This window comes from Bufo bufo, chromosome 3, assembly GCF_905171765.1.
Source record: "Bufo bufo chromosome 3, aBufBuf1.1, whole genome shotgun sequence".
Taxonomy (NCBI): domain Eukaryota; kingdom Metazoa; phylum Chordata; class Amphibia; order Anura; family Bufonidae; genus Bufo; species Bufo bufo.
In genome coordinates, this window is record NC_053391.1 from 615,226,737 (window position 1) to 615,252,345 (window position 25,609).

At 45.1% G+C, this 25,609-nt stretch overlaps 1 protein-coding gene across 2 annotated transcripts in view; it reads right to left on the reverse strand.

The window, feature by feature from the left end:
* Positions 1-25,609, reverse strand: part of LOC120996265 (fibrinogen-like protein 1) — a 71,609-nt gene that overhangs the window by 4,871 nt on the left and 41,129 nt on the right. For both annotated transcript variants that reach the window (XM_040426072.1, XM_040426073.1), the window contains 5 exons: positions 21,994-22,210; positions 20,008-20,167; positions 16,080-16,177; positions 14,334-14,422; positions 13,283-13,473 (listed from right to left, as the gene is read on the reverse strand). In XM_040426072.1, the coding sequence (XP_040282006.1) occupies positions 13,283-13,473; positions 14,334-14,422; positions 16,080-16,177; positions 20,008-20,167; positions 21,994-22,210 (755 nt within the window). The remainder of the gene's footprint in view (positions 1-13,282; positions 13,474-14,333; positions 14,423-16,079; positions 16,178-20,007; positions 20,168-21,993; positions 22,211-25,609) is intronic.

A 25,609-nucleotide genomic window follows, 5' to 3' on the forward strand; every position in this document is an offset into this window, starting at 1 on the left:
ATTATCTCCCACCCAGTCTTCTGCAGAAAGCGCACAGGTGGCGCCTGAAACTCATGCGCATCAGTCTATCACATCACCCCGTGCATATCGGGGAACCTGTCTGAGCCTCAAGTCATGCAGCAGTCTCTTATGCTATTTGAAGACTCTGCTGGCAGGGTTTCCCAAGGGCATCCACCTAGCCCTTCCCCAGGGGTGGAAGACATAGAATGCACTGACGCACAACCACTTCTGTTTCCTGATGAGGACATGGGAATACCACCTCAGCACGTCTCTGATGATGACGAAACACAGGTGCCAACTGCTGCGTCTTTCTGCAGTGTGCAGACCGAAAAGGAGGTCAGGGAGGAAGACTGGGTGGAAGACGATGCAGGGGACGATGAGGTCCTAGACCCCACATGGAATGAAGGTCGTGCCACTGACTTTCAGAGTTCGGAGGAAGAGGCAGTGATGAGACCGAGCCAACAGCGTAGCAAAAGAGGGAGCAGGGTGCAAAAGCAGAGCAGCCGTCGCCAAAACAGTTTGCCTGCTACTGGCCACCGTCACCAGAGACCGAGCACACCAAAGGCAGCTTCAAGGAGTTCCCTGGCATGGCACTTCTTCACACAATGTGCTGACGACAAGACCCGAGTGGTTTGCACGCTGTGCCATCAGAGCCTGAAGCGAGGCATTAACGTTCTGAACCTTAGCACAACCTGCATGACCAGGCATCTACATGCGAGACACTGGCTGCAGTGGAGTAAGCACCTTCAAAACCAAGAAATGGCTCAGGTCCCTCCTGCTCCCTCTTCTGCTGCTGCCTCGGCCTCTTCCTCCTCCTCTGGAGGAACGTTGGCACCTGTCGCCCAGCAAACAGAGGATGTGTCACCAACACCACCACCTCCGACGGACAGCTTCAAACAGCTCATGTCGCTTGCTGTCCCACAGTACGTCATTCCCAGCCGCCACTACTTCTCCAGGAGAGCCGTGCCCTCCCTGCACAACCAAGTATCGGATAAAATCAAGTGTGCACTGTGCAACGCCATCTGTGGCAAGGTCCACCTAACCACAGATACGTGGACCAGTAAGCACGGCCAGGGACGCTATATCTCCCTAACTGCACACTGGGTAAATGTAGTGGTGGCTGGGCCCCAGGCAGAGAGCCTTTTGGCGCATGTCCTTCCGCCGCCAAGGATCGCAGGGCATCATTCTTTGCCTCCTGTTGCCTCCTCTTCCTACTCGGCTTCCTCCTCCTCTTCTACCACATCCTCATCCAGTCAGCGACAGACCTTCACCACCAACTTCAGCACAGCCAGGGGTAAACGTCAGCATGCCGTTCTGAAACTGATGTGTTTGGGGGACAGGCCCCACACGCGCAGGAGTTGTGGCGGGGTATACAGTAGAACAACAGACCGACGCTGCCAGTGAGCCTCAAGTCCGGCCTGGTGGTGTGCGATAATGGGCTAAATCTCGTTGCAGCTCTGGGACTAGCCGGTTTGACGCACATCCCTTGTTTGGAGCATGTGCTGAATTTGGTGGTGCAGAAATTCATTCACAACTACCCCGACATGTCAGAGCTGCTGCATAAAGTGCGGGCCGTCTGTGAACGCTTCGGGCGTTCTCATCCTGCCGCCGCTCGGCTGTCTGTTCTACAGCGTAACTTCGGCCTTCCCGCTCACCGCCTCATATGCGACGTGCCCACCAGGTGGAACTCCACCTTGCACATGCTGGAGAGACTGTGCGAGCAGCAGCAGGACATAGTGGAGTTTCAGCTGCAGAACGCACGGGTGAGTCGCACTGCGGAACAGCACCACTTCACCACCAATGACTGGGCCTCCATGCGAGACCTGTGTGCCCTGTTGCGCTGTTTCGAGTACTCCACCAACATGGCCAGTGGCGATGACGCCGTTATCAGCGTTACAACACCACTTCTATGTTTCCTTGAGAAAACACTTAGGGCGATGATAGAAGAGAATGTGGCCCAGGATGAGGAGGAGGAGGAAGAGGGGTCATCTCTAACACTTTCAGGCCAGTCTTTTAGAAGTGGCTCAGAGGGAGTTTTTTAGCAACAGCAGAGGCAAAGTACAAATTTGGCCAGCCAGGGCCCACTACTTGAGGAGGAGGAGGATGAGGAGGATGAGGATGAAGCATGTTCACAGCAGGGTGGCACCCAACGCAGCTCGGGCCCATCACTGGTGCGTGGCTGGGGGGATACGGAGGACGCAGATGATACGCCTCCCACAGAGGACAGCTTGTCCTTACCTCTGGGCAGCCTGGCACACATGAGCGACTACATGCTGCAGTGCCTGCACAACGACAGCAGAGTAGCCCACATTTTAATGTGTGCTGACTACTGGGTGGCCACCCTGCTGGATCCCCGTTACAAAGACAATGTGACGTCCTTAATTCCCTCACTGGAGCGTGATCGGAAGATGCGCGACTACAGGCGCACGCTGGTAGACGCGCTCCTGAAAGCATTCTCGACTAACGCCGGGGGACAAGTGGAAGCACAAGGCAAAGGTAGGGGAGGAGGAAGAGGTCGCCAACGCAGCTGTTTCAGCGCCAGCACCTCAGAAGGCAGGGTTAGCATGGCCGACATGTGGAAAAGCTTTGTCACCTCGCCGCAACAACCGGCCCCAACTGATGATATGGAGCGTGTTAGCAGGAGGCAGCATTTGAACAACATGGTGGAACAGTACCTGTGCACACGCCTACACGTACTGACTGATGGTTCTGCCCCATTCAACTTCTGGGTCTCCAAATTGTCCACATGGCCAGAGCTTGCCCTGTATGCCTTGGAGGTGCTGGCCTGCCCCGCAGCCAGTGTACTCTCTAAACTTGTATTTAGCACGGCAGGGGGCGTCATTACAGACAGATGAAGACGCCTGTCCACAGCCAACGTGGACAAGCTCACGTTCATTAAAATTAACCAGGCTTGGATCCCACAAGACTTGTCTGTACTTTGTGCAGAATAGACATTTATACCACCATCAAACATACATCCTTGTACTCAAGTGCACTTATTCCTTTTTTTATTTTTTATATGTCCCAATATTTTGGGGGATACCCCTATGTAAAAATGCTAAATAACACACATCTGTGTTGGCTACCTATTCCTCCTTCGCCGCCGCTTCCACCTAGACCGCCACTTGAGCCTACACCGCCACATCCACCCATTCACCGCCTCCTCAACCTCTTCCTCCTACATCATTCCTAATTTTTTTTTTTTTAAGGTCGTTTATGTTTTTTTTATTCATTTCCCTATCCACATTTGTTTGCAGAGCATTTGCCATGCTCTTAAGCACATTTTGCTGCCTTTTGCAGCCCTCTAGCTCTTTCCAGGGCTATTTTAGAGCCATTTTAGTGGCCAAAAGTTCGGGTCCCCATTGACTTTTTTTTCAAGTTCGGCCGAACCTGCCGAACCCGAACATCCAGGTGTCCGCTCAACTCTAGTCATCAGTTAAAAAATCTCGGAAAACCTCTAAGTGCAATGTAAATTGATGTACTTCAAAAATAATATTTAAAAAATAAATTGAAGCAAGTTGCTAAAGGAAGATTCAGAGTTTCCCATTAAAAATATTCATTAGTTGTGTCTCTTTTACTTTACTTTATTTTCTTTGGAATCTCACTCCTTCAATGACCCCCTAGCTGGGGTGATATGCTCTTCTGCGGTGTAATTGACGCCTGTATTGTTACTTGAACGATAGCTGATAATAATTTGGCTACTGTATAACTATTGTTTAGACGATATTACACCCTGTATGTGATATTGTAACTTTACTTTTTGGAGATAATCAATAAAAACTTCGTGATTAAAAAAAAAATATTCATTAGGGAACCCATTTTGCTTACAATTTTCTTTGTCTGTTCCTTTTGCTGATTATGGGGCTGTTATCTTTAGGTGAGCAATAAATGCTGGGTGGACCTTCATGCCTCTATAGAGCACAGGTGTTACTCGCTGTTGGCTTTTATTTCCACACCCAGAAACTACCGTAAATCAGGAATATAGTTACTGGTCCCCAGTATTTTTAGGTAACTTTTTGTACCAGTAAGAACCCTCAGGAAAGGCATTGTCAGACTACTTTTTCTCCACTTGGAGTAGGAATTCACATTTATGACCTCTTTGGTTTCAATTAGTATGGCTTTACTGTACCAGCAACAGAAAAGTCTGTACAATACTGTTCTTTTGTATAAAAATTCTGACATGGTCTTCAGTATGAAAACTTGACATCTGGAATGTTGCTGCTCGTCCCATGGATCAGCTATATTCCGTGTGGCAACCTGGCAACAAGTATTCAGTTCCCCTACAGCGCTACCACATGGCAAATGTATCAGTCTTATGTTGAAATGAATGGGCTCCAGAGAAACTGATGCTGTAGCTATGCATCAGCTGGAGCTCTGGAAAGAGTCCTGAGTGGGGAAACCCCACTCTATTAGCTAAGAAATCTCTCATAGAGATTTGGGGATTTTCTAAACCACAGAAACCCTTTAAAAGGGACTGATAACTTGGTAGGCTCTAACCACTGGGCATTGTACTGAACACCAGCTGCTAGAACATAACCAGGAGGAGTTGAATGGAGCCTGATCACACATGTTCAGTGTTGTATTCACAGTTGCTGTCCTCAACTGTCTTCATCAATGCCATACAAATTGAATGAATTGGCAACGTGCATGCGTGTGTGAGATTGCGGAACAGCTCTTCCTGTATAATGCTGGTGCATAGTTAAACTTTGAGATTGTCATTTTGCATTTCGGCCACAGGAGGCTGCTGGTTCTCTGTTACAGCTAAGTGACTGCTGGATTTAAATATGCAAAGTAGAGGATGACTCCTGCTGCTGCTGCTAGAAGAAGAACCAGGAAGTGTGTGAGAGAGAGAGAGCTGACATGCTGGAAGAATTTTTTGTATGAGACTGAATCTGGTTCCATCTTGGTTGCCGAGTGTCCTGGAGTGATTGGGGACGCAGTTGAGGGGGACTAGTCGTTGTCCCACACCTAGATCCGGCCCTTAGGAAAAGGAATCGATTCAGGAGGACTGCTACAGTGTTTGGACAGAAGTCTATCTACCAAGCAAGGCCGCGTGTGCGATAAGGGACTGGTAGCCATCTTGGTTAAGAGGCATTCTCTGACACAGAACGGACGCAGGTCAGTAAATCTGTTTAATTATCGCAGTATATTAGTGGCGTCTGAAAAATCAGAGTCTAGGCCTGCAATTAGTTATTTAGTTAGTTAGGACTTGCATCCTTGGCAGGCTTTACAGAATTGTTCTGCGGCACAGTATTGACTTGCAGGCTCTGCTATGTGCGCCATCGGCTAGGTATGTTCTCTTTTGCGGCACAGAATCGACTTGCAGGCTCTGTTGTGCACGCCATTGCGATAGGTCTGTCCAACCGGACAGGGACAATGTCTGTGGGCCCGGGGTATAAGATCTTTGGTGCACCTTCACATTGTTGTGTTTATATTACTGTTTTAGTAAAGTTTCAGTTTTTGCACAAAGCTGTGTGTTGTCGCTTTCCTTGTCTGTGACTTCCCTGCATCCTGGGGGTTCCTCCCTGGTTCGCGGTCTTACAACTTGGAGTAGTCGGCAGGAAGGGGGTCGTGCTGCTGGACCATCTGTCCCGGAAAGTAATGGACGTGTGACCCTAGGTGTGAATGTACTGAGGGACCTAGACCGACAGGTCTATGCCAAAGAAGGGCCGAAGTATTGGCAACGGGCCACCACACACCAGCCGACCCAGAAGGTTTTACAACAGATGGTGAGGAGCTGTAGTCTGCAAAAGAGTAACATGTCCGGTCGGCCCATTGGAGGCGTGAAGGTGCCACGGAGGACCCCGGTGAAGATCCCACCTCGACAAGAACGAATATTGATGCTGCCGGTGGGGGCTGGATGACGACTGAATGGACTGGAGGTCCTGATCGAGCCTTTGATGGTATTATGGTTCTGATTGTAGGTTGTGATGAAATTACAGCTATACGTGTTGCTATTGGTGCTCCTTTCTTGTTTCTGTGCTGGAAAAAAGCATTCAGATTGGGTTGACAGCAACAGTTGGCAGCTTTTGTTCTAGCAACCAAAATATTATTCTCAGGATATCCCTTTTGACTAAACCTGGAAGCAAGGATGTCACATTGTTGGGTGAAGTCATCGTCCAGAGTGCAATTTCATCTAAGTCGTGAATTGACTAAAAGAGATGTTGGATTTCTATTTTCTGTAGTGTGTGCTGTTGAAGTCCAAATAACTGTTGCTGTCAACTTTTTTGAATAAGGTACGTGTGTTGATTTCATTGTCCTGAATAAAAATCTCAAGATCTAAAAATTCTATTTTGTTAGTGTTATATGTTCCTGTGAAAGAGATCCCCCAATCATTAGTATTAAGATGAGAAAAAAAATTATCTATAGAGGATTGATCACCGTTCCAGATAAAAATTATGTCATCAATATATCTTTGGAAAAAAATAATATTATTATTGGACCAGAAGCTTGTTTGATAAATAAAATCCTCTTCAAAAGCCCCCATGAACAAATTGGCAAAACTTGGCGCGAAGTGTATCCCCATTGCGGTCTGCCGTATCTGTTTAAAGACTTCCTTCTGGAATGTGAATACGTTATGTGTGACGATGAACTCTATGCCCTTGACAATGAATGCCTTCTGTTGAGCGGGCATTTCCTGCAAGGTGGAGGCTGTCCAGAAGTGTCCCAAACCGCGTACACTGAGAGAGGTGCGGGCATTCGTGGGACTGGCCGGCTACTACCGGAGGTTCATACCCAAATTTGCTAATTTGGTGGGCCCGTTAAACGAATTATTAAGTGGCACTGCGGGGGGCCCAAAGAATCACCCAATCAAGTGGGGATCCAGACAACAAGAGGCCTTTGAAGCAGTGAAGGAGGTGCTGATCAGTGTCTCGATTCTAGCTTATGCACGGTTCGACACCCCATTCCTGTTGTACAGTCGTGGCCAAAAGTTTTGAAAATGACACAAATATTAGTTTTCACAGTTTGCTGATAAACTGTTTTTAGATCTTTGTTTCAGTTGTTTCTGTGACGTAGTGAAATATAATTACACGCACTTCATACGTTTCAAAGGCTTTTATCGACAATTACATGACATTTATGCAAAGAGTCAGTATTTGCAGTGTTGGCCCTTTTTTTCAGGACCTCTGCAATTCGACTGGGCATGCTCTCAATCAACTTCTGGGCCAATACCTGACTGATAGAAACCCATTCTTTCATAATCACTTACATAGAAACATAGAATGTGTCGGCAGATAAGAACCATTTGGCCCATCTAGTCTGCCCAATATACTGAATACTATGGATAGCCCCCGGCCCTATCTTATATGAAGGATGGCCTTATGCCTATCCCATGCATGCTTAAACCCCTTCACTGTATTTGCAGCTACCACTTCTGCAGGAAGGCTATTCCATGCATCCACTACTCTCTCAGTAAAGTAATACTTCCTTATATTACTTTTAAACCTTTGCCCCTCTAATTTAAAACTGTGTCCTCTTGTGGTAGTTTTTCTTCTTTTAAATATGCTCTCTTCCTTTACCGAGTTGATTCCCTTTATGTATTTAAAAGTTTCTATCATATCCCCTCTGTCTCTTCTTTCTTCCAAGCTATACATATTAAGGTCCTTTAACCTTTCCTGGTAAGTTTTATCCTGCAATCCATGTACTAGTTTAGTAGCTCTTCTCTGAACTCTCTCTAGAGTATCTATAGCCTTCTGGAGATATGGCCTCCAGTACTGCGCACAATACTCCAAGTGAGGTCTCACCAGTGTTCTGTACAGCGGCATAAGCACTTCACTCTTTCTACTGCTTATACCTCTCCCTATACATCCAAGCATTCTGCTGGCATTTCGTGCTGCTCTATTACATTGTCTTCCCACCTTTAAGTCTTCTGAAATAATTACTCCTAAATCCCTTTCCTCAGATACTGAGGTCAGGACTGTGTCAAATATTCTATATTCTGCCCTTGGGTTTTTACGCCCCAGGTGCATTATCTTGCACTTATCCACATTAAATTTCAGTTTCCAGAGTTCTGACCATTCTTCTAGTTTTCCTAAATCCTTTTCCATTTGGCGTTTCCCTCCAGGAACATCAACCCTGTTACATATCTTTGTGTCATCAGCAAAAAGACAAACCTTACCAGCGAGGCCTTTTGCAATATCACTTATGAAGATATTAAACAAAATCGGTCCCAGTACAGATCCCTGTGGAACCCCACTGGTAACATTACCTTGTTTTGAATGTTCTCCATTGACTACAACCCTCTCTTGTCTGTCACTCAGCCACTGCCTAATCCACTCAACAATATGGGAGTCCATGCTCAATGACTGCACTTCTTGGAGTTTGTCAGAATTAGTGGGTTTTTGTTTGTCCACCCGCCTCTTGAGGATTGACCACAAGTTCTCAATGGGATTAAGATCTGGGGAGTTTCCAGGCCATGGACCCAAAATGTCAACGTTTTGGTCCCCGAGCCACTTAGTTATCACTTTTGCCTTATGGCACGGTGCTCCATCGTGCTAGAAAATGCATTGTTCTTCACCAAACTGTTGTTGGATTGTTGGAAGAAGTTGCTGTTGGAGGGTGTTTTGGTACCATTCTTTATTCATGGCTGTGTTTTTGGGCAAAATTGTGAGTGAGCCCACTCCCTTGGATGAGAAGCAACCCCACACATGAATGGTCTCAGGATGCTTTACTGTTGGCATGACACAGGACTGATGGTAGCGCTCACCTTTTCTTCTCTGGACAAGCCTTTTTCCAGATGCCCCAAACAATTGGAATGAGGCTTGATCAGAGAATATGACTTTGCCCCAGTCCTCAGCAGTCCATTCACCATACTTTCTGCAGAAGATCAATCTGTCCCTGATGTTTTTTTTGGAGAGAAGTGGCTTCTTTGCTGCCCTTCTTGACACCAGGCCATCTTCCAAAAGTCTTCGCCTCACTGTGCGTGCAGATGCACTCACACCTGCCTGCTGCCATTCCTGAGCAAGCTCTGCACTAGTGGCACTCCGATCCCGCAGCTGAATCCTCTTTAGGAGACGATCCTGGCGCTTGCTGGACTTTCCTGGACGCCCTGAAGCCTTCTTAACAAGAATTGAACCTCTTTCCTTGAAGTTCTTGATGATCCTATAAATTGTTGATTGAGGTGCAATCTTAGTAGCCACAATATCCTTGCCTGTGAAGCCGAGCACGCGTTTCTTTGCAGGTCACCATGGTTAACAATGGAAGAACAATGATTTCAAGCATCACCCTCCTTTTAACATGTCAAGTCTGCCATTTTAACCCAATCAGCCTGACATAATGATCTCCAGCCTTGTGCTCGTCAACATTCTCACCTGATTTAACAAGACGATTACTGAAATGATCTCAGCAGGTCCTTTAATGACAGCAATGAAATGCAGTGGAAAGGTTTTTTGGGATTAAGTTAATTTTCATGGCAAAGAAGGACTATGCAATTCATCTGATCACTCTTCATAACATTCTGGAGTATATGCAAATTGCTATTATAAAAACTTAAGCAGCAACTTTTCCAATTTCCAATATTTATCTAATTCTCAAAACTTTTGGCCACGACTGTACACTGACGGAAGTCTACATGGTCTGGGGGCCGTGTTATCCCGAGTCCAGAATGGACGTGAGAGAGTCATTGCCTATGGCAGCCGGTCTCTGAGGGAATCAGAACACAACCCTGACAACTACAGCTCCTTTAAATTTGAACTACTGGTGCTGGTGTGGGTCATGACCGAAAGGTTCACTGAGTACCTGACAGGTGCGCTTGAGCAGAGATGGTTGGCTCGCCTTTCTAAGTACCAATACTGCATCAAGTTTCGGTCAGGTAGGGAAAACAGCAACGCCGACACACTCTCCCGAGTCCCTGTAGGGTTGTCGGTTCAGAGTACCGACGAGGAGCTGGAGGATACTGAAACACCTGACCTTGGTCGATTACCTGTGTTCCAGAATGTGGCACATTCACGTGGGGTGGCGTCCAGGATGTCCCTAGTGCTGGGAAAGACATTGGCTGATTGTGAGAGAACCCAGAATGGCGGCTCAGACTTGTGGAAAGTAAAGGAATGGGTTCGGGCTAAGATCTGGCCACGACCAGAAGAGCGAGCCCGACTGACCCCAGAGGGCCAAAAGTTGTTGAGGCAGTGGGATAAGTTAACCATTACCCAGGGCCTCCTGTGGCGGACCATATACTTAGTCGGAGCTGCTGTGCCGACAACAGATTGTCATCCCCATGTCATTAGGACCTGAAGCCGCCAGGGAAGCCCATGAAACGGGAGCCCATTTTGAGAGCGACAAAACGTTCAAGTGGCTCCAACGCTGGTATACTGTCCAGATCTGGACGACATGTGGCCGAGGCATGTCTTAAGTGTCGAACCTGCGGGCTGAGTAAGAGTACTGAACAGCGGGCTCCTGCCCAGGCCACCCGGACCTCAGTGCCCCTGGAGCTTCTGATGATTGATTATGTGCAGATTGGATACTCTACCTCGGGACACTTGTACTGTCTAGTCATGACAGATCACTTCACAAAGTATGCAGTGGCTGTACCCACCAGAAACCGGGACAGCAGACTCGGCCGGTGAAGCGGTCTGCAAACACTTTATACAGGTGTTCGGGTGTCCACAGAGAATACATTCGGACCAGGGGGCATGTTTCCAGGGTATTCTAATGAACGAACTGTACCAGCTGTATGGGAATGAACACTCTCGCACCACCTCGTATCACCCCCAAGGAAACGGGGCATGCGAATGCTTTAACCGCACCTTGTTCCAGATGCTGCGGACTCTGGAGGATAGCCAAATGGCTCGGTGGCCCGAATACCTACCTGAACTAATGTGGGCCTATAACAACAGGGTACACAGTACCACCGGATACTCTCCACATATGCTCTTGTTTGGGAGAGCCGGACAGGAGACTGAAGACCTCCACATGCCCGACCCGATGGAGCCTCCACCGAGAAGTACCACCATCTGGGTGCAAGAGCACTGCTGCCGGCTGAGAACTATCCACAAGGTTGTGGGAGAACGCCTGGGGCAACTGGTACACCCCAACCCGAGACCAGTGCAGAGGGATCGGTACGCCCCAGGTGATCGGGTGATGGTCAAAGCCAAACGGCCGTCTGGAAAGAGGCGGTCCCATACACGGTGAAAAGGAGGGTAGACCCTGCCATTCCAGTTTATGAGGTAGAGCTAGTAGGGACTGGGGGACCCTCACAAAACTTTCACCGTAATATGCTGAGATGTTGTAATTTTGATGAACCAATGTGCGTGGAGACCCAGAGAGAGTGCTGACAGATATGCCTGATGTCCCCAGTACTTCTGAGCCCCTCACTCTGAGAAGGTCAGCGAGGCCCAATGCTGGTGTGCCTTCCCAGTGACATGCACAGGAGCAGTTTGTATGGGGGTGGTTGCCGTGGATGACATATGGGGTGGCATGTGAGATTGTGGAACAGCTCTTCCTGTATAATGCTGGTGCATAGTTAAACTTTGAGATTGTCATTTTGCATTTCGGCCACAGGAAGCCGCTGATTCTCTGTTACAGCTAAAGTAGAGGATGACTCATGCTGCTGCTGCTAGAAGAAGAACCAGGAAGTGTGAAAGAGAGAGAGCTGACATGCTGGAAGGATTTTTTGTGTGAGACTGAATCCGGTTCCATCTTGGTTGCCGAGTGCCCTGGAGTGATTGGGGACGCAGTGGAGGGGGACTAGTCGTTGTCCCTCACCTAGATCCGGCCCTTAGGAAGAGGGATCGTTTCAGGAGGACTGCTACAGTGTTTGAACAGAAGTCTATCTACCGAGCAAGGCCGCGTGTACGATAAGGGACTGGTAGCCATCTCAGTTAAGAGGCATTCTCTGACACAGAATGGACGCAGGTCAGTAAAAATGTTTATTCATCACAGAATATTAGTGGCGTCTGAAGCATCAAAGACTAAGTCTAGGCCTGCAATTAGTTATTTAGTTAGTTAGGACTTGCATGCTTGGCAGGCTTTACAGAATTGTTCTGCGGCACAGTATTGACTTGCAGGCTCTGCTGTGCACGCCATCACGATAGGTCTGTCCAACTGGACAGGGACAGTGACTGTGGGCCCGAGGTATAAGATCTTTGGTGCACCTTTACATTGTTGTGTTTATATTACTGTTTTAGTAAAGTTTCTGTTTTTGCGCAAAGCTGTGTGTTGTTACTTTCCTCGTCTGTGATTTTGCTGTATCCTGGGGGTCCCTCCCAGGTTCACGGTCTTACACGTGAGCGCTGCTCTATCCAATTCCTCCTGACAGTGGCTATGTGGCTGTGACCGGGTACCCTGTTCTGGTGATTGGTGAAGAGCCTCAGGTGATAACTGATTATTCCTGGAATCCCCATTACAATCCTCCATTGATGGATGCTCCTAGTGCTTCAGGAGGGCGCCAAGCACTCTACTTGACACCGTAAGCATTGCCGATCCCACGAACCGCCGCAGCTTGGTTGGGATCTCGCCGTCTTCTACCCACCCTGGACCTACGACAAGGCTTCCAGGTTCCAGCGGGTGAACCTCTCTTCCTTCAGAGAGCAATACAGAAACAAGCTCTTAAAAGAGCTCAGGGATTATAACCAGAGGAGTATACAGAGTATAGCATTCCCCAGTGTAGATGCAGCCTTTTCCCCACAGACATGAGATGAGGCTCTATGTTGAGGTTAAAACAGGAACTTTTTAATAGGGCTACATGTCAGCCTTTTATGCAGGTCTTCCAGCAAGGGACACTCTCCTGGGGACCTTGTGGAAGACTGAGACAGTTTTTACATTAGCCAATCACATGCATTTACAGTATTGAAACACTCCCAGCAATTGTACACCCCCCCCTCTGCCTGTGATACAATTAACAAACACAATGGGCTCTGCCTGTGATGCAATTAACAAACACAATGGGCTCGGACTGTGATACAATTACCAAACACAATGGGCTAACTTAATCACTCACAAGAAGAAAACACACATTTTTCCCCAAAACACAGAAAACACCCCAAAGCCCAACATATCCCCATAATTTATACATCCCTGGATAGATCTGATCTGGGCGAACAACATATCCAGAAATCACCCAGATCCGAGCAGGGGTTCCCGATTTCCATGGAAGTTACATATGACCGACCACAAGCATGGCTTTCCTGCCCAAAACAGTTCCACAAATTTAGGCTGTGCACCCGGTCTACATTCTCCTTCAAAGTTTTAGTACATGGGCGTTAATCCTGAGGCAAAAGGCTGGCAAACAAGCCCCTCCAAAACCCAGTGGCGAGGTCATTTCCGCCACAATATGTGTTACAATTACCTGTTAAACCACCAGCCACATTTATTTTCTTTTGCGCAGTTTCCCTTGATGTATCTATCATTGTCATTGTCCGCAGCGCTGAAAGGCATCCCTTTGAGTGACGCGGACCACTGTTCTGCAAAGTTACTTCCTCCATCCAGCGCATCTCCAGCATTGCCAGAGTAATAACCCAACCAGAGCTTGTACTTGTCCTGCAGAAAAGTGCGGAGCATGTATTAAACGTGAAGTAATAGGTCATTCATGCCAAACACAGTGGCTGCTGTACAACATGGCACCTTATAATTATGTGGACATTGCTATTCTATGTAATTCTGTAAAGCAGCTTGACATTCAGGACAGGGCTTAGGCATAGACCTACTGCGTGTAATAATAAGTCTGACTATAAGTCATACTTGTCAACTCTCCCGAAACTTCTGGGAGACTTACAGAAGAGTTGAAAAAACTTTCAGCCCTCCTATTAGCCCCTAGCTGTGTGGCATCTAATGACAAATACAGAGGATGGGGGTGGTTTCCATGGCATCACAAGGCTTAGCAAAAAAGTGTGTGGCTAGAACCCCTCCAAAAAATTTCTGGTTCCGTCACTTCACTGGGTCATGTGACACTTGGATGACACGTCACCGATGTTAGTTGTAATTTGCTGTGGCAGCCACGTCAAACAGGATGTTCATGTGGGTAGTTATGGGACCAGTGGCACAGGAGTGGGAGCGATGGAACTGGAACCAGGAACTGAGTCCAGATAAGTATGCTAACCATCGCAGGTCTGGCCACTGGGGAAGGGTGGAGTCTCGAAAAAAAAAAGCAAGAAATGTGTACATACCCTTTAAGGACATAATTAATTAATTTAGAATAGTATATGCACACTTTTTGTGATTAGCTGAAAATGCAACTTAATAATGATAATTTCAGTTAATCAGGAATAATCAAGTCAATTATATCCAGTATACTAAGATTAATAATGGTAATGCAGGGCAGCTCCATGACCGGTCACTGATTAGACCGTAGCAATGGAGCTGCCCAGCTGTCCTAACGCAAATGTCTTGTCACGTCTTACCTCTTCGTTGGTAATTCGGAAGCTGTCATAGATTGCATATCTTGTATTCCCATGCCAATCCATGAGATCGATCTTTAGAGATATTTCTCCTGCACAGTGATAGAAACAGCAGAACAATTAGTCCCAAGATCTTATATCTGCCCTTAAAGAGGAGATCAGTTCTAATGAGATAACGAGCTAAAATTTTACAATAATGTCAAAGGCTGTGGATGATAGGAACGCTTGATTGTAATTATTCTTAGCATAGGTAGTGCAGTTAAGGTGGCCATACACATTAGTCTAAATGGACCCATTTAACCACCCGATCGTTCTATGGTTGAAATATATTAACAAATGATTGTTTTAGTCAACCGATGAGAAAAAGTCTGAAATTCAAATGTGTATGGCTGTGTCTGCTTAATAATCTGTCAGCTCTGAAACACTCTCTAAACTAGAGTACGTGGTGTATAGCGTGCTGTGTCCAATTATGTAATTTTTTTTTTCATACTCACCTGCATTTCCACGCTGTGCTCCCACAAACCAGCAGTAAAATGCATTGACAGGACTCCTATTTGAGTCCTCTCCATTATGTGAGTGAGCTCAGGAGTCCTCTCAATGCATTTTACTGCTGGTTTGTTGGAGCACAGAGATGGAATGCAAGTGAGTATGAAGATAAAAATTACATAATCAGACTTCACACCACTTAGGCCCCTTTCACACGGGCGAGTTTTCCGCGCGGGTGCAATGCGTCAGGTGAACGCATTGCACCCGCACTGAATCCAGACCCATTCACTTCAATGGGGCTGTGTACATGAGTGGTGATTTTCACGCATCACTTGTGCGTTGCGTGAAAATCGCAGCATGTTCTATATTCTGCGTTTTCCACGCAACGCAGGCCCCATAGAAATGAATGGGGCTGCATGAAAATCGCAAGCATCCGCAAGCAAGTGCGGATGCAATGCGATTTTCCCGCATCGTTGCTAGGAGATAATAGGGATGAGCAACCCCGGACCCCATTAAAGTCTACTCACTGTTTTATTTTCCCTTATAACATTGTTATAAGGAAAAATAATAGCATTCTTAATACAGAATGCTAAGTAAAATGTGCCTTGAGGGGTTAAAAAAAAAAAAAAAATTAACTCGCCTCATCCACTTGATAGCGCAGCCGGAATAGTCTTCTTTCAGGAACTGCAAAAGTACCTTTGATGACGTAATCGCGCTCACCACGTGGTGAGCGCGGTGACGTCAGCGCAGGTCCTTCTGGATGAAGATAGAAGATTTCGTCATCAAAGGTCCTTTTGCAGGTCCTGAAAGAAGACGATGCCGGCTGCGCGATCAAGTGGATGAGGTGAGTTATGTTTTTATTATTTTTTTTATAATGGAAAATAATAAAATCTACAGAACAGCAAACCCAAACCCGAACTTCAATTAAGAAGTCCGGGTTTGGGTCTGGGTACCACATTCAGTTTTTTCTCACGCGCGTACAAAACGCATTGCACTCGCGTGGAAAAACCTGACCAACGGAACGCAATCACAGTCAAAATTGACTGCAATTGCGTGCCTACTCGCGCGGGTTTCCCGCAATGCACCCTGAACGCATCCGGCCATCACCCGTGACGCCCGCATGAAGAAGGTTTTACACTATACACCACTTTCTCTAGTTTGGAATATGGATGTCATAACGGTCCCTTTGCTATTGTGTAATCTTATATTTGTGCTAACGTCTAAAAATTCATGATGGCAAGATGCAATAAAAATTACACTTACGACCGTTCAACAGGTGATAAATGTGATCGTTCCCCAACCAGTGTTCATCGTTTCTGTTCTTAAAGAGACCAAAGCCTTCTTTATACTCCTTCCAATTCCTAAGTATCAGTGGGAGGCAAATATAGTATAAACAATGGTTATAAGCGTGCTCCAGACAAAGGCTATCATAGCATATAACATCATCATATGGGAGTCCTCTCCTGCATAACGGAAACGGGACGGATCCATTATGTAGCCCATAGACTTCTATTATGACGGAATGAATAACGGAATGCCTCTAAAGGCATTCCGTTATACATCCTGTCATAGAATTGCGTTATGGTCCGTGGCAATGGAATCCATAACGCAATTCTGCTTTTACCAGTAAACGAATCGCAAACAAATTTCAAAATATTACATTCGCTCATCTCTACATATAATACTGGATAACTCTGTAATTAAGTTTTCAGAATTACAGAATTGTGAAAGTGTTCTAAGATTAATTAAAGCAGTTTTCCAGGACTAAGGTATGGATGACCTATTGATAGGATAGGTGATTAATATCAGATTATATGGGGTCTGACATCTGGCACCCCACCAATCAGCTGTTTTCAGCAGAAACTATACAGTGGACAGAGCCATTCATTCAAGCTAATGGAAGTTGAGCTGCAGTACCCTAGGACGGCCACTACACGGTGTACAGAGCTGTGATGTTCTGGCTCCATACACTGGTTACTTCCTGGAACTGCAGCTTCTGCCAGGTGTGAGACCCCCACCGATCTGATATTGATATCTAATCCTATGGATGTCATCAATATCTTAGTCCCGCAAAATATATTTAAAATCTTTATTAAGCCATAGGCGTGCGCAGCCTTTTGCATTAGGGTGTGCACCCTAAAGCACAAACACACACACACACACACACCGCGTGCGCGCATGTGTGTATGTATGTGTATATATATATATATATATATATATATATACAGTTGCAAAGTATGTGAACCCTTGGTCATAAAATGTGATCTGATCTTCATCTAAGTCACAACAATAGACAATCACAGTCTGCTTAAACTAATAACACACAAAGAATTTAATGTTACCATGTTTTTATTGAACACACCATGTAAACATTCACAGTGCAGGTGGAAAAAGTATGTGAACCCTTGGATTTAATAACTGGTTGAACCTCCTTTGTGGCATCCTCTGTGGTATCCTCCCATGAAATCCATTCTTGTTTAGTGTTATACGTTACGTAGATTCCCTAACAGGGATGTTAGCATATGCCAGAGACTTTTGTAAGTCTTTAGCTGACACTCTAGGATTCTTCTTTACCTCATTGAGCAGTCTGCGCTGTGCTCTTGCAGTCATCTGAACAGTGCTGAACTTTCTCCATTTATAGACAATTTGTCTTACAGTGGACTGATGAACAGTAATGGATATACTTTTATAACCCTTTCCAGCTTTATGCAAGTCAACAATTCTTAATCGTAGGTCTTCTGAGAGCTCTTTAGTGCGAGGCATCATTCACATCAGGCAATGCTTCTTGTGAAAAGCAAACCCAGAACTGGTGTGTGTTTTTTATAGGGCAGCTGTAACCAACACCTCCAATCTCATCTCATTGATTGGACTCCAGTTGGCTGACACCTCACTCCAATTAGCTCTTGGAGATGTCATTAGTCTAGGGGTTCACATACTTTTTCCACCTGCACTGTGAATGTTTAAATGGTGTGTTCAATAAAAACATGGTAACATTTAATTCTTTGGGTGTTATTAGTTTAAGCAGACTGTAATTGTCTATTGTTGTGACTTAGATGAAGATCAGATCACATTTTATGACCAATTTGTGCAGAAATCCATATCATTCCAAAGGGTTCACATACTTTTTCTTGCAACTGTATATAGCCTTTATGCCATTAGCCCCCATTATCAGCCCTTACGCCTCATTAGCCCCCCTTATGCCTCTCATTAGCCCCCATTATGCCTCATTAGCCCCCATTATGCCTCATTAGCCCCCATCATCAGCCCTTATGCCTCATTAACCCCCATTATCAGCCCTTATGCCTCATTAGCCCCCATTATGCCTCTCGGAAAGGAGAAAAGACAAAAAAACACAGCGCCTCATGTGTGGTAACGCCTTATAAGGAATATACAGTTATGGTGCGTAATTCGCTTACCGGATTCTGTTGTGAATAGTCACAACAGCTAGATGTGCCTTAGCTGGTATATTTCCCCACCAGCCTTAGGGGATGCCGTGCTGCTGCCTGGGTCTTTTCCTTTCCAAATGGTTCCAGGGAAATAGATATGCAGAGATTCTTAAAAGTGTCAGACCACTATCCGGCGCTGCAGGCATAGAGATCAGTCCTTGGAGTGGGGGTGTCCCTTTAATGATCCCCAGAACAGTTCACGTGTCCGCGACCCTGGGAGTTATACTCTGCAGTTGACTGTCAGTGAGGGGAGATCTCGGGCTGAGTCGTATATACTGTCAGATTATGTGGAGTGTATCTCTGACCTGCAATCCTGGTCTTCCATGAGTATAACTCCCAGGGTCGCGGACACGTGAACTGTTCTGGGGATCATTAAAGGGACACCCCCACTCCAAGGACTGATCTCTATGCCTGCAGCGCCGGATAGTGGTCTGACACTTTTAAGAATCTCTGCATAACCATTATGCCTCTCATTAGTCCCCATTATGCCTCTCATTAGCCTACGTTATGGCCCCAGCAGCCTCAATTTTTATAAAATAAAAAACCACTTACCTCTCTGCTTCTCGCCGCCCTCGATCCTCTACCTGTCGGCTGTGCTCTAAACTGGCGCACACAACGTGACATCACAAAGCGCCTCATGCTGTGCGCAGCCCTGCACAGCAGACAGCTGAGGACCAGGAAGCGGTAAGTACATAGTGTTCACCGCTTCCTGGTCCTCCGGTACTAATGAGCGCTTCCAAAATGGAAGTGCTTCATATGTATTCGCTGGCCAGCAGGCTTGATTAGGGTGTGCCCAGGCACACCCGACACACCCCGTGCGCACGCCTATGTCTACAGCTCTAAGCATTTCTATGGTAGCAGACTTCAGACATCTGTATACTCTGATCCTGCAGTCACATTCCCTTCCATCTGTCTAATTCCTACTAAAATACATTTAGGAGATTTGTAAAATAAAGGTTGTTATGTGAAAGGGAGTGTAATTATAAGTTTATAAAAGTTATATAGTCATACAAAGGATCAGACTACACAGGGTTTGTTTGCAGTCTGTAACCATGGTTACACACGGGTCTGCATACAAGCTGTAGACACAAAACAATAGGGTACTTTTAATTTCGACTGTTTGCAAAGTTGCTTAATATTTCATTTTAGATCCACTAAAGCAATTAAAAGGTTTTTTTCAGGAGTTTTACACTGATGACCTATAGGTCATCGGTATCTGATCTGTGGGGGTCCAACACCCAGGACCCCCGTTGATCAGCTGTTTGAGAAGGCACTGTTGCTCGCCATAGTGCTTTGGCCTTCTCTCAGCAAACCAAGCACAGTGCCACACATTGTATAGTGACTGTGCTTGGTATCGCAGCCCAGCCCCATTCACTAGAATGGGACTGAGCTGTGCCAAGGCCATGTGACCAATGAACATGGCCTAGGGAAAGCAGTGAGAAGGCTGCAGACTACTGCGAGCACCACTGCCTTCTCAAACAGTTGATCGGCGGGGGTCCTGGGTGTTGGACCTCCACCGATTGGAGGATAGGTCACCAGTGTAAAACTCCTGGAAAACCTCTTTAAAAAATGGTTGCAGTGGAGGACATTGCCTTAATAAATGCTCCACTATCTGCACCAGAAATACGCCTAATATAGGCGAATTTCTGATCATACATGACCCCCGTAATACATACACATATAAGGATTAAATAAAAGACACAACTGTAATAAGCCAACCTATCCATAGAGATTTTACTTTTTACCTGTTAAAACTAACTTTTCCATTGCTGCGACGCTGAATAACAGTCCACCCTCCTCCATCGGACATGTCACAATACACTGTGAATGGCTCCGTCTGAGGGGCCGGCTGTACACGGTAGTAGCCACTTTGCTTCTTCCCCCTTTCAAAAACTGCTGAACAATCTGTGAGAAATGTTAATCATATGTTCGTTAATAGAGATGAGCGAATCAAAGCTGACGAAGTGGAATTCGATCCGAATTTCAGGAAAAATTAGATTCGCACCGAAGCCGAATTTCCTCATGCTTCGTGGTAATGAATCACATTTTTTCCTAAAATGGCTGCTGCACGTGTGAGAACATGGAGCAAGGAACTCTGGGAAGGCGGAATCACCCATAATGTCATGCATGCAGCCAATCATCAGCCAGACAGCCCTATAAATAGCCTCAGCCATCTTGGATTGTGCCATTTTCCAGTGTATTTAGTGCAGGGAGAGAAGTTATCAGGCGCTAGGGACAGTGCTAGGAAAGACTTAATTGTGAAAAAAAAAAAGATTATTCAATGTGTAGGGAAAGGATAGGGAGAAATAATTCCACAGCTTTTATGTTGAACAGGGTTCAGTCGGGGAGGTTACAGCCTGGGTAATAAGAACAATCCTATTACACCTTGCTGCACTGACTGGGTATCCAATTTGCCATTATACAGCTCTGTAATTCCAGCAAACCGTTCTTATTAGGGTACAAGTGCTGTCTGATACAGGCATTAACAGGGTTTATTACAAGGAAATATTTCTACGTCTTATTTGCCCTTGTGCTGTGCAGTAATATGTTCTAAAGCATTTTTTGGCTTGTATTAGTGGGAAAAAAAGGCTTATTAGCTGTTGTGTGGTAAAATGTGAAAATTACAGCCCTTTTTATCGTGTATTAGTGGCAAAAGAAAAATATATTTGCCGTTCAACGGTGCAGTTATATGTTCTAAAGCCTTTTTGCCGTGTATTAGTGGAAAAATAAAAAATATATTTGCTGTTCAGCGGTGCAGTTATATGATCTAAAGCCTTTTTGTGGCATGTATAAGTGGAAAAAATAAGGGCCTATTTGCCGTTCAGCGGTGCAGTTATATGTTCTAAAGCCCTTTTTGTCGTGTATTAGTGGCAAAAGTAAAATATATTTGCCGTTCAGCGTTTTTTTGGCGGTCTTTGTTCTGACGGATCAGAGGAAGGGAAAAATAATCAGTGACGTCAACACAAACTTACTGCTGACACCCTCTCCACTCTGTCGGGGGGCTCTACTTGTATAAGCGTTTAATAGAACAGGTTCTGTAGACATCTATGTGGAATCAGCTGACAATGGTGTAAAAGGAGTGCGCTTCTTCTTGGCGCTAACATCGACCTGTAAGGCTGAGTTCATACTTGAGTTATTTGGTCAGTTAGCATTTAGTGCATATTGATTTAGGTTTAATGTCCCTTTAAAGGGGTTCTCTGGTATTTACCTTAGTGATAATTTATCATCAGGATAGGTAATCAATATGAGATTCGTGGTGGTCCAAGTTACTGCACTGCCCTGATCAGCCGTTTAAGGAGATCGCAGCTTTCCTGTGAGCGCTGCGGCCTCCTCACAGCTTACTAAGTACAGCGCCATACATTGTATAGTGGTCAGCCCTATTCAAGTGAAAGAGGCTGAGCTGGGCCTAGGCCATGTGACCAATGAACGTGACTTCTTATGGCCTAGGAAGAGGCCTAAACTCTTACAGATTGCAGCAGCCTCTTCATACAGCTGATGGCTGGGGGTGCCAGGGTTTGGGCCCCTGCCGATTTCATATTTATGACCTTTCCTGAGGATAGACCATCAATATGTAAATCCCAGAGAACCCATATTAATATGATTTTCTACTAATCTATGCAGATAGTTGACAAGAAGCATGTAAAGTTATATTCTTCCCCAGAGAATGTAACTGCATCTCCAGGTCTGGGTCATAAATATTGGACAATCGTACAGCTGTTGACAGTACACACCTCCATCATGAACAATGAGGTTCCCACTAGTTGGAGGAATTTGCACATTTTCAATTCTACTTTTAGCCAAGTTGCTTTTATAATATTTGCTTTTGACGGAGTGATAGTTGTTTTCTCCAAGGTCTTTCAGCTGCAGTTTCCCCAGCTCCAACTTGTTTTCCAAGACTTGTATCCGGTGGAGAAGTTTTGCATTGTCCATACGGCAGATGTCTATGTCCTTTCCAGAGAAAGAGAACGATGATATACATGGTACCAACACATGAGCCTAATAGCTAATAACCATTACAATCACCAGAACCAACAGTAGCTCCTCCAGCTTCAAAACAGTCAGGGACACACTGGAGATAAAGGCCCTCATTTATCAACAGGGGACAAATTGAAGATCATCTTCACATTTGTCTGTTTTTGTAAAGGAAATGGTCTGTGCGCCAAATTACTGAAAGTGGCACACACAACAAATTCAGAACAGGCCAAACTTTCACATTCTGACTTATTTTCACCCGCCAAAGCTATGGTAGGTCAGGAGTGGAGTGAAGGTGAGACAATTTTCTGGGACTTTCCCTCTGATAAATGGCATATCTGTGATTTTTGTTTCTGTTTAAAGAGGATCTGATGGATCATGTGATGAACGCAGTGACGATATCAAAGGTCCTATTCCTCACAGATGAAGACAGAAGAGATGCCGGCTGCGCGAACAAGTGGATTAAGGCGAGTTTATTTATTTATTTATTTATTTTTAACCCCTCCAGCCCTATTTTACTATGCATTCTGTAGTCAGAATGCTATTATTTTCCCTTATACCCATGTTATAAGGGAAAATAATACAATCTACACAACCTTGAACCCAAACCTGAACTTCTGTGAAGAAGTTCGGGTCTGGGTACCACAGTCAGTTTTTTATCACGCGTATGCAAAACACATTGCACCTGCGCGATAAAAACTGAACAACGGAATGCAATCGCAGTCAAAACTGAATGCAATTGGGTACCTACTCGCGCGGGTTTGCCGCAACGTATCCAGACCTTATCCGGACACGCTCGTGTGAAAGAGGCCTTAAGGGTGTGTCCCTGCACAGTCTGGCGCTATCCAATCAGTGCTGCCAGTGTCAGACTGTGCAGGGACACACCCTCAACTGTTAACACCCAGAAAGACCTTCATTTCAAACTGCTAGCAATTCATTCATAACTTCTAGCAGGACTAATAAAGGAATATGCCGTTAGTCATAAGAATAGATGATCCAGAATTTTTATGACATGGAAAATGCAAGTAGTTACTAAAACAGACACGTCAGAAGAGATGACAGCTCCTCTTTAAACCCTTTATACTTTGAGGTGTCAACAGTTTTTGCTTTTGCATCACTGCATACCAGTTGCTATAATTTTTCAACTTTCCATTGACATAGCCATTGGTTTTCCTAGTACATATATTAAATTGATATGCTTCTATAAATTTTTGGAGGTGTATGAAAAAACTGAAATTCTGCGATTTTTGTCATTTCGTTTTTTTACTTTTTCATGTTTTACAATGTTTTATCTATTACTACTTTTGCGCAATAACATAATTTGTCTTTGTGTTGTCATATTCTGAGAGCCATAATTTGGAGGGTTTGCATTTTGTGGTACAAGGTTGGGGTACATATGAGTTTTTGATCACTTTTTTATTCCTTTTTTTTTTTGTTGGAGGAGAAGCCAACAAAATACAGCTAATCATTTTTTTTTTTTTTCTTTTTCTTTACAACGTTCACTGTGCTGGATAAATAATATGACACCATAATACTATTATGGGTAAAGCAATTTTTCTCATTAGTAAAGGACTTGATAAGATAAAAGAAAAAACGGGAAGTTTTGTTTTTTTAGTTTTCTAAAGCTTTAATTAGCTTTTCTTCTAGTCCAGGCATGCTCAACCTGCGGCCCTCCAGCTGTTGCAAAACTGCAACTCCCAGCATGCCCGAACAGCCTACAGCTATCAGCCTACAGCAGGGCATTGTGGGAGTTGTAGTTTTACAACAGCTGGAGGGCTGCAGGTTGAGCATACCTGTTCTAGTCCAAGTAGGGAACTTGAACATGTGATCCTCTGACCCCTTATATAATACACTACAATACTTCATTATACACTAGATAACGCTGACAGGCATCCAGAGGCAGGGCCTAATAGACGTACAGACCTGTGGGCCTACATTAGGCATCTGGCTCCCATGACAACCCATTGCCATCCTGTTATCACATCATGGGAGTCATTGGGGTGACAGGGGGAGACCCTTTCTTCTGTCTAACAATTTAGATGCTGCAGTATCTAAGGGGTTAAATGGCCAGGACCACAGATATCTCCGATCCCCGATATTACTGCAGACTGTCAGCTGTAATATTCCTCCTTCACTGTAGATGGTGTGTGGTCAGCTCAAGAACCTGTACAGTAAAGGTATGGAATTTACAATCAAATTTTGATATGTTATAAAAACAAATTTTCAGTGGGGTCTATGAATATAACATATATATTTTTTTCATCTAAAACGCAATTAGAGCACTGTCCACTAGATGTCACTTTGCCTCCAGTTTTTTACTCGTTGCTGTAGTTGAATTGTTCCATCTTAGAACGCAAAGCAATAGAAGTACAATGATAAGCCGTGTTCAGACGTGGTGGGCTTGCTGAAAATTTACAGTACATGTGGATGGAGTTTTGATAACCTCATCTATATGTAATGGAAAAAATCTGTACTCAGTAGCTGACGCTGTAACCACAGTGACCATTAGCAATTAATCATGGATCTCAGGTTCTTGTGTCATTATGTTCTTGTTGCCCCCTAGGTTCATATTTCACAGAGCAAAAACATGTTAGGGTACTTTCACATTAGCATTTTTCTTTTCTGGTATTGAGTTCCGTCCTAGGGGCTCAATACCGGAAAAAAACTGAGCTTTATCCTAATGCGTTCTGAATGGAGAGCATTCCGTTCAGGATACATCAGTTCAGTCCCTCCTACATTTTTTGGCCGGAGAAAATACTGCAGCATGCTGCAGTTTTCTCTCCGGCCAAAAATCCTGAACACTTGCCGGAATGCCGGATCGTGCATTAATTTCCATTGAAATGCATTAGTGCCGGATCGGGCCCCAAGTGTTCTGGAAAAACGGATCCGGTTTTGCGATCTTTATTTAGCCAAAACCTTTATTTTTGGTAGAAAACTGGGGCTGAAATTGCCCTTAGCAGCACTCTTCAAAAGAGTGTTGCTAAGGGCCATCCGTCCATTAGAAAAGACGGGCCCTGCAGACGCTTTGCTGCTGACTCGTGCTTCCCTGGGAGACAGAAGGCTGGGCACAGGAGTCTTAGGAGTTAAAATTACATTTATATTCCCCCTTTCTATGCAATCTAATGCTCCGTAACATTCACTGATCTGCGATCCCTGTGATAATAATTCATGAATTATTATCAAAGGGATCGCAGGTCAGTCAATGTAACGAAGCATTAGATTGCATAGAAAAGGGGAATATAAATGTAATTTTAACCCCTAAGACTCCTGTGCCCAGCCTTCTGTCTCCCAGGGAAGCACGAGTCAGCAGCACAGCGTCTGCACAGCCCATCTTTTCTAATGGACGGATGGCCCTTAGCAGCACTCTTTTGAAGA